The 9,133-nt window shown below is 45.9% G+C and overlaps 3 protein-coding genes across 3 annotated transcripts in view; 1 reads left to right on the top strand and 2 right to left on the bottom strand.

Moving 5' to 3' along the window:
- The window catches only part of LOC125768480 (single-stranded DNA-binding protein 3), a 447,182-nt gene extending 442,227 nt beyond the window's left edge, over positions 1 to 4,955 (top strand). Inside the window, exon 14 of the transcript XR_007418905.1 lies at positions 4,946 to 4,955. The gene's annotated coding sequence lies outside the window, so the exon portion shown is untranslated. The remainder of the gene's footprint in view (positions 1 to 4,945) is intronic.
- LOC125768485 (uncharacterized) lies at positions 1,701 to 4,774 on the bottom strand. Its single transcript, XM_049436224.1, has 3 exons — positions 3,026 to 4,774; positions 2,710 to 2,958; positions 1,701 to 2,644 (listed from the first exon to the last, which is right to left on the bottom strand). The coding sequence occupies exons 1-3, from the start codon at positions 3,360 to 3,362 to the stop codon at positions 2,082 to 2,084; spliced, it is 1,149 nt and encodes a 382-aa protein (XP_049292181.1). The 5' UTR covers positions 3,363 to 4,774; the 3' UTR covers positions 1,701 to 2,081.
- A 662-nt stretch (positions 4,956 to 5,617) lies between the features above and the next one.
- Positions 5,618 to 8,838, bottom strand: LOC125768482 (uncharacterized). Its single transcript, XM_049436206.1, has 3 exons — positions 8,003 to 8,838; positions 7,153 to 7,890; positions 5,618 to 7,078 (listed from the first exon to the last, which is right to left on the bottom strand). Exons 1-3 carry the CDS (start codon positions 8,407 to 8,409, stop codon positions 6,985 to 6,987), a joined length of 1,239 nt encoding a protein of 412 aa, XP_049292163.1. The 5' UTR covers positions 8,410 to 8,838; the 3' UTR covers positions 5,618 to 6,984.
- Between the last annotated feature and the right edge of the window lie 295 nt (positions 8,839 to 9,133).

The following is a 9,133-nucleotide window of genomic DNA, read 5'->3' as shown; positions in this document are numbered from 1 at the left end:
TCTCTCTTTCTCTCTCTCTATTGCCATACGATTTCATGAGGTCATAGCCGTCGCAGTGGAGTCTGGACTTGGGCTTTCGGCCCCGGTCGTAGGTGGCAGATTGGATCGGAACTTGCTTCCCTTCTTGCGGGGGTGTTTAAAGTCGTCAACATCGCTAGGGCTGCATAAGGGAGATGACAATAGGAATAGTCCTCTCGGCATTGTGGATATGTCCGTGAGCGGACCGGTTTGTTGGACACTATGGGAATGATGATGACTAATCTGTCCAATTTCATATAATTGGAGCTCTTTCCTTATGGTCTTGCTCCATCGAATATCTTAGGAAATAGATTCTTAGTTTGGTTTTATGTCTATAGCTTAGTTTGAATACAAAAATCTAAGGAAACCCCAAAATGATTAGGAATAATCTTGTCTTTCTACTTTAGATCATCTAAGTTAAGTAATCAAATGATCTTAATTGACTTGTTTTCCCCCATTTTGTCTTAAAAGCTTTAATTTCATCTGCATTCTGCATCTCAACTTTTTTCCAATTCCAACATCCACAGTGCATGTGGCGACCTGCCACATCGAACGTGTGTGTGGGTCGTATTATATATGCACATCATTCGCCAGCGGACCTTGTTTGGTGTAAGCGCAAATGCGAGAGAACGAAACAAAACCATAAGAAGTGGATAAAGATGAAATCAAAACCACCTAACATTAGGTATAAGACGGCGAAGTCACGGCAAATGAGCCTAATACGACAAAAACGGCAAATCGGAAACAGCCTACAGAGTGCGATGTTGGGGCAACGGGCCCACGACACAATTTGCCCAGCGAGCGACGACATCATCAGCGAATGAGTCAGACTCGTCTCGACACGGATCCAAAATCGGCTTTGACTTCGCACCGCCACTGTCCACTGGGAGCTTCGAAGGTGTCCGTGGCTCATACGAGAGCACACAACAGCCATGCGTGTGCCTGTCTGAATCGATTTATTTTTCTTGCCATTTTTTATTATTGCTGTTTGGGTCGCGTAATCGCTTAAAAAATGACGAATAAATTCACTCGAGGCGTATTGCCTTGCTGCGGCAAACCGGAGTATGATATGTGCAGCTCATTAGTGCTTAAGACCATATGCGGCATGCCGGACATGCAATCCTGCACACGGGGCTTCTTGTAGCTCGATGAGGGAAGATTAAGGATGTACGAACAAAGTGCATGTAAATGGTGATAATTTCATCATGCTTATGTGATAATGGTGATAATGATACTCTTTACAATGTTTCAATAGTAAATTTTAACACAAATATAGTGTAAAAAGGACATTAAATAAAATTATTCGTCAGGTGTAATTCTTATGACGTGATCAACCTCGTGACTCCTCTTGGCTATACCACCTTAGAGATCTCTCCGGCCATTACAGGGTTATTAGACTTATTTTACTACGTAGCTGAATAGTAAGTCCTTGCTACTTGTGGACGGTCCGGATGGGATTTGATACCCGGTCCTGTGGAACCGGCGCCGTTCATCAACCAGACGCTAACTACGGAATGAATAAGTTTGAGAGCCTGGTCTTCCTCCGATAAGATTTGAACCTCAACATTTGGTATACAAAAACGAATGCAGAGACACAAGAGTTCTATATAGAGTAGATCAAACTTTTACTTAAACATCAAAGATTTGCACTGGTATACATTGTTTTTTCTTGAACTTACGGCCTTTAAGTTTTAATAATTTTATTTTTATTTCTATTTTCGAACTAAATTTCTATACCTCTATTCTACATGTTTTCTTTTTTGCAAATACTGGTTGATGGTTCCAAGAACCACATTCGGCATTTAGGTAGTAATAAAAATCAACCAAATGATCTCAACCACAACTAATCAATGAACACCCAACTACCGCACCGGACGCCACGTAATCGGAAGGAGAGAAGGGACGGTAAAAATCAAATCAAATTATCCACCCTGTGCTCCACATCCAACTTGCCAGTCCTCCTAGCCAGCAGTCACTTCAATGGGGCTTGCGGTACTTGCGACAAAATCGTGGAATGCATTCGTTTTTCGGTTCGTTAAACGTTTGCGCACCCAAGTTCGACATTAGCGCTGTTGGCCATCTGTGCCCGAATCGACCGTATCATCCACTTCCTCGAGCAGCAATTCGTTCGTAGCAGAACGGAATCCGAAGCCGGGAAACTGCTCCACATCGTTCGCACTGGCCGGTGGTCTGGTCGTTGCCGCCGTCGTATTGGAGCTTTCCGTCACATTGATGTTGAACGGGAAATTGGCGAACGTGGGCGCAAACAGCTGACCCCGCACGGTGGCCTTGCGTTGCTCGTTATAGCCCATCTTGAAGCCTTCGGGCCACGAACGAACCTCAGACTCACCGGTGCAGTTGGAGGGTTTGGCACTAGCGAGGAACTCATGCTCGAACGCACTGTTGTAGAGCAGTGTGCAGACACCGTGCGAACCCCACGGGGACAATGGTGCCGCCAGTTGATTGGTCCCGCAGTCACCCATAATCCAGTCCTGATGACAGCTGGTTCTATGCCGCGTACCATAGTTCCGGCTGGTGTGAATGCACTGCACATTCTTAGCAGCCGTCCGATGATTCGGTGCATTAATGTCCGTTGTATCGAAGCCGGTACCAACGATATCGCACACTGTAAGAAAGTTCCGGTCAATTGTTAGGCTGCAGCTCAACGTTATGTGTTCCACAGTTCCTTACCATCTATCTCCTTCAGTTTGCGCGTACCGTACTCTTTAGCTGCGGCCAGAACCATCTGAGCTCCGAAGCTAAATCCGTAGAGATATCCATCGTCCGGACTGAAGCCTTCCTGTTCCAAATATTCCAACTTCTGGCGTAGCACACCGTGGATGTCTTTAAAGTTACGGCGCAGTCGTGCGTACGTTGGCAGCTGAGCAAAGCGATCATAGTTCATGCACATCACACAGCCTCCACGGTATTTGGTTAGATCTAGAAGCAATAAGAGTTGGAATAATTACGTCTAACGTGAAACACTTTTAAACTTTCCACAGCTCACTTCTTATGAGATCCTGCACGAAGTACTTGTCACAGTCAATCTTCCACCCGAACACGACTACGGCAAACTTTGTTCCCGGGTGACACTCCTTATCGTACTCGTACGTGTTGTTCTCGGCCAGATTGTATACGTGCACCAAATCACCGGACGAGTTGTAGTAGTTGAAGAAGATATTGTCCTGAAACCGATCGGCACTAGCGGGACGTACGATCAGCACCAATACCATGGTCACTGCAACGGGCAGTGCCAGCTTCACGCACCATCTTACAAACATCGTACTAACAAGCAAGTCCGGCACCTTAGTTCCGGAGTGCCTAAAGAAACTAAAACACACCATTGCCCCAACCTGCTGCTTTATACATTTTAGGTTGACCTAAATTCTTGATACTGACACGCTGAACCCTCGCTTTCGAAAGACCGATAGCCTTTTCCTGACCGACCAGGAACAAGACATTAGTTGACAGTGTGCTCAGTGTGCATGGGAGAAACAAATAAAACCTTTTTCCCTGTGGGACACACCCGCCACCGAAACGCAACCTGGGGGAATGATGGATCTTGTGATCTTCAGCTGGGGATGCGGTCTTCATAGTGATCGTGTTGTTTGTTTTTCTTAAGGTACTTGCGTCAGGTCGGTTTGGAGCGACAGAAAAAAAAAGTTCTGGTAGATACGGGTAGATATGGTGCCCCATGTCGCCATTAGCTTATCGTGCTGTGTCGATCGTGAAAGCTTTCTCCCGGTGGAGAGGTTTCACCCATTCTTTTAGACAGTACGTTTTCAGTAAACGAAGACAACAACAAAATCTCAAACAACTAAAAACCGGTAACTGGTGATATGGAGTTGTGCGTTAAGATTTTATCCATACCCAAAACAAACGTTAGCCAAAACGAAGCCCAAGCTTTGGATCGTGTTTTTCACTGTCAATACTAATCAAACCGGTTTGCTGTGAGATATGCAATAACGTTTATTTGTTTTGACATGATTGTTCGTTTGCATGATGTCACAATAGGAAGGTTTCGTTTGCGCCAACCTTGCCATCAGGCACGTGATGGTGCTGCTTTCCAGGGGGGAAAGTCAGCAGGCCGCAGACTCTAGGTGCGTAGTTTAGAGATCGTCTTATCAGAGGAGTCCATATAGGGGGATCTCCATATCTATTCCTCTATTTTAATCTTTTTCTCTCTTTTAATATTTTAAGTCTACAAAAGTTCAGTTAAGTTTGGTTCGGTTACCTTACGAAGGAGCTACTCATTTCAAGCCCTGTTTAAATGCATATGTAAAGCTTCGCTACTTCATCATTGACCCCAACAGTAACGAATATTGCAAGAGCCGATCTAAAATTTCCCCATCATCACGCTAAACATCAAATTATCTCGTAATAAAGTCTCATCATTTATGTGAACATAAATCAATAAAAGCTTGCGTAAGAGAAGGGGAACGAACTGTGCCACACATTACGGATGATACATGCTCATTGCATGCTTCATTCGCAGCATAACCTTTTGGGTTCAGTCGCTTAGAACATGCAGCCACGCACGTGTCACCACATTCGGCACTTTCTCTTTCCCTTTTGCGGAAAACTGTTTCTACTCCTCCATCCAAAGAAGTCTACGAAAGTGAACATTCTTGGTCACGCTCGGAACACAAATCAAAAACCCAGAACCAGAAGGAGTGAAAAGCTTCTGCCAGCAGCTTGCTGCTGTACCGGTTAGTACGCTGGAAGCGCGATCGATATACACGGAAGGAGCAAAAGCATCAGCCCAAAAATGGCGACGAAAAGTTGAAGCGAAAAATACGCCAAAAATACTCTTCTCTTCCCTGCTCTCTCTCTCCACACTCTGTATTTCTTCACTTTCCACCGACCTTTGGGGCCGTCGTCGTATGTGCGCGTGTCTTGGGGCCATATTTTCGCCGCAACCAAGGAGTTTTGGGACCAAAAAATTTATTATCATTCTCCAAAAACCTACTTCTCAAGCACGGCAAAGGCAATCGGTGCCGGTCGCAAAAATCGCACTTGAGACCGGGCCCGAAGTTGCCCACTGCCTTTCCCCATCGCGAAAGGCAGCAAAAACGATAAGAAATTGGGCAGGATTGGGTTTGCGTTTTGGAACGCGCGATTTTATCGACCAAACGGTTCAAACGAACTCTCTCTTTTTTTGTAAGGGGTGGGAACCCGGGGGTTTTCGTGCATGGTTTGATCCGTACATGCACCATGACCTCCTTCCCCTTTTTACCCTTCCGTCCCTTCAGAAAGCTGCTGTAAAGGCGGAAGAAATTTTTAGTACATCACACTATATTTAAAACCAATTCCTTTTCCTTTTTTGTGTATCGCTTCTGGTGTGGTGCGTCATGGTGTATACTGGACGGAGATGCATAGCTGGATTGGCTGAAGTTTTTTGTGACATTTCTTAACCTTTTCGAGCAATAAATTACTTCTAATTAGAAGGGGATATTTTAAAAACTGACCACAAAATTAATAATACTTGTGCAGGAGGAAACTGAATAGCTATAAAAAAACATTTTGAACAAATTTCCGAAAGGAAAGAAAAATTCTTCAACATTAGTTTGCATGTTTCTCTTCAACTTTTAAACAATACAGAAATAACTTCAACTTTCTCCCTTTGGCTCGAAAATCCTATCATGGTGAGCTTATTAACATTGAGACATTAGTATGAGTTATTAATTATGTTATTAACACACACCATAAGTCATTTACTGTATCTTCTTCTTTTTATTTTGCCACTAAAGACGGCCTTGCTCTTCTAATCTGTGTGTGCCATCTATTATTCATGACCGAAAGATTAGAGGAGTAGAAAATCGTGCGTAGTTGAGATTTGAACCCGGCCGCGAGCGTATTGCCGAGTCGTGCGTTTGCCAGCTGCACTATTGAACCCACCCGTCTTCATCAGCGTTAATGTGTCATTTTATATTTAAAACAGATCATCGTTTAATTATACTTTCCCCCGGTGTTGGTTATACGACACACGTTTAACGATCATTTTCCAAGCGCATAATCAAGGAAAGTAAAACAGTAAAACAAAAGAAAGCAACCAATTAGAAGTAACTTTTTGCACTACCAAAAACCGGTGCATTTGGCAGGTATCTTTCCCTTGGCTAATTTGAACTACTTTTCCAGCTCGCGATTACCATCTAATGTTTACTGATCGTTACCGGTGCGAGGTGCCACACGAGCGTTTTATTTTTTTCTTTCATAATTTTACCATCTTTGCCCTTCTTGTGACAGTGGTTGACGTTAAAATGTTCCCCACCGCCCCGAGCGACAAGAGGTACAATGGAAATAAGGTTTTCTAAACGTATTTCGAGAGTGAACGAAACATAAAGCGATAACAAAAGACTACAACAACAACGACAAAAAAATGGTTCCATAAAATTACTCCAAGTCCGGTGGCTCACTAACCTTACCACTAGTGATCGTGTTATCGAACAAGCAAACCGAATGACGTCGGGCAAAAAACACACTAGCGTAACCAATTTAGAAGACTAAACTAGCTGAACGAAGGGAGAAGAAAAACATGAAACCGATACTAAAAGTCATCGTAACAGGCGAAAGGGACTCACATCACACCACACCAGACAAATAGACCAGGTGAATCAGTTACCGTACTAAATATGAAGTAAAACGTTTATTTCATCGATACTTACAGCGAACAAAAATAAAACATGAACAATCAAACTGAAACAGTCTGCAAAAAAAACCACAAAACCTGTAACTCCCTCGAAGTCGTAGGTTTGGTACGGGTCGTTCGAACAGGTTCAGCCGCAACTCCAAAAAAACCCGTCGTCGGAAGGTTTGGAAGGTAAAAGGAAACTCCTACACGCCGAGGTGTGTGTATGTAGATCATTAAAACGCTTGGCACTGGGTCCTTAAATTGGCACCTGGGTTGGGTTTTGGATGCTTTTTCAATCTTGTCTTTGGGGTAGATCTATCCGCCTCCACCAGAAGTTAGAAGCCATATTCGAATATGTTGTACGGGTTGGTAAATACCGTGTATGGGTATACGTCAGAAGTTTGGGCGAAGAGTTCTCCACGTACCTCACTGTCAAACAAAAAAAATACAAAAAATTACACTACATCCGGACACTGCTCTAGACAACTTGAGGTCACCACTACCTTTTTCTCTCTTCCATATAACCCATTCGATAGTTGCGCGGGTAGGTGGCCATCTCACTGAGCGATAGACATTCGGGTGGTTTCGGCTGGGCTAGGAACTGGTACTTAAACGCAAGGTTGTAAAACACTGGACAGAGCCCGTGTGATCCGAGTGGTGGTGGACCGGCCGCTGCCTGCCGTAACCCGCACTGTCCCATCCTCCAATTTTGGTGACATTTGTTCGGGAACTTGGTACCCTTGTCGATGCTCGTGTGTACACACTGCACATTTTTGGCCGCATTACGAAAGTCCATCTGCTTAAAGGCACGATCACTGTCAAAACCGGGTCCGGCCATATCGCAGGTATCGATCGCTTCCAACTCTTGCCCACCGATCCGATTGCCGACGTCCAGGGATAGCTGAGCACCGAAGCTGAACCCAAACACGTACGTACGCTCGAACTGGATGCCCTCGTACCGGAGCTGCAGCAGGAAGTGCATCAGTACGTCGCGGATGTCTCGGAACACGCCCACCAGCCCGCCGTATCCACCGCTCGAGAAGGAAGAGTAGTCCATGCAGGCGATACAACCACCCCGATGAAGGTGCAGGTTCTCGCGTAGCTTCAACACCCACGGCACTTCGTAACAGTTCTCGCGCCATCCGTGCACGATCAGTGCGAATCGTTCGTCCGGTGAACATTCGGTACCGTTTAGCAGCCGATCGCCCTCGACTAGTGTTGTCTGTTTCGTGAGATTACCCCTAGCGAGGAGTGAGAAGGAGAGTGAGCGTGCTGTAAGCGGTTACGTCCTACACGAGCATTCACTTTAAAGCGCTCCAATAATGCCCACGCACCGACCGTGCCGTGACTTACCCATGGTAGAACCGGAATATGATCTTTCCCTCAAATATCGACCTCCGTGGGGAGGGCTTTAGTGCGTCGAGTAATGCGGTTGGTGATCTACGCACTTCCTCCACCGGGTCGCCTATATTCATCTCGTAATCCTCACCTTTGCTCCGGTTCGCCATGTCCGGGACAGTGTCATTATTCTCCGCAGCGGATCGTACCTCATCCCGGTAGTCCATGGAGTAATCGTGGTAAGCCTCATTGGAGGCGATCAGTGAACGTTGCCGCTGTTGAATCCGCTCCAAGCGTCGTTCGCGGATGTGGCCCACCAGTCGGGCACCAAACTTACCATCCCGGTAGGGTTCGGCTAGCGGCAAACCTAACAGTACTAGTGCGATCACCGACACGGTTGTGGAGCCACGACAAGAAAACATCTTCCCACCCGGCACGGTCCGGCGTTACTGAATCGAAATGTATGCACATATCAATCAATGGGGACCAGGCGACCCGCACGAGAAGCCTCCGAGACAGACGCCAAAAGCCGCTGGAACTCACACACGCACAGGCGCAAACTGGTGTGAACCTTTTTAGCTTCTTTCGGTACCTCCGATATAGTCAATTTTTGGGGAACTGATATCAGGTAACGCACTCACGGCTCGATGTGTGAGCGTATACCATGGGTGCATTTTCCACCAAGCCGATGCTGCCGGCAAAGATGTCCGGGTGTGTGTGCTGGTACGCGAGACCTAGTTTAGCGAATCAGTCAACCGGCACCGTTCGCGTACCGTTTTCTGGTGAACGGGCAGGGTGCTCTCGGCAATTCTTCACCCTTCACCTGAATTGTCTTCCCTACCAGGCAATAGCCCGAGAGTCGATGGCCTTATTGTTTTGAGTTGTGGTTTTTTGGGCATTCGAATGTTCAGTGAGGATCGCTCGACAAGTTTCTCCATTCCGACGGTTGGACGTCGAACGATATCCGAAACGGAGTCTCCCGCTCGGGAATTGCCAAAGTAAACTTTTACCTTACGTTGTTGACTAATTTATTGTTGGTACCTATCGTGGAGACATGGTGTGTGACGGTTAGGAAATATAGCCAACAAACTATATGGCTAAACGACCACTAAGAAATCACGACCCATCATATGGGGAGCACCAATT

This window comes from Anopheles funestus, chromosome 3RL, assembly GCF_943734845.2.
Source record: "Anopheles funestus chromosome 3RL, idAnoFuneDA-416_04, whole genome shotgun sequence".
In the NCBI taxonomy this organism is placed as follows: domain Eukaryota; kingdom Metazoa; phylum Arthropoda; class Insecta; order Diptera; family Culicidae; genus Anopheles; species Anopheles funestus.
The sequence above is the reverse complement of the archived record's forward strand: the minus strand, read 5'-3'. Positions and strand labels throughout refer to the sequence as shown.

Coding starts and splice junctions, on each gene's coding strand:
- LOC125768485 (XM_049436224.1), bottom strand. CDS start 3,362: ATGGTGTGTTTTAGTTTCTTTAGGCACTCCGGAACTAAGGTGCCGGAC. Junction 2,959..3,025: donor CGTGCAGGATCTCATAAGAA/GTGAGCTGTGGA, acceptor TATTGCTTCTAG/ATCTAACCAAATACCGTGGA. Junction 2,645..2,709: donor CAAACTGAAGGAGATAGATG/GTAAGGAACTGT, acceptor ACTTTCTTACAG/TGTGCGATATCGTTGGTACC.
- LOC125768482 (XM_049436206.1), bottom strand. CDS start 8,409: ATGTTTTCTTGTCGTGGCTCCACAACCGTGTCGGTGATCGCACTAGTA. Junction 7,891..8,002: donor ATATTCCGGTTCTACCATGG/GTAAGTCACGGC, acceptor ACTCCTCGCTAG/GGGTAATCTCACGAAACAGA. Junction 7,079..7,152: donor TATATGGAAGAGAGAAAAAG/GTAGTGGTGACC, acceptor TTTGTTTGACAG/TGAGGTACGTGGAGAACTCT.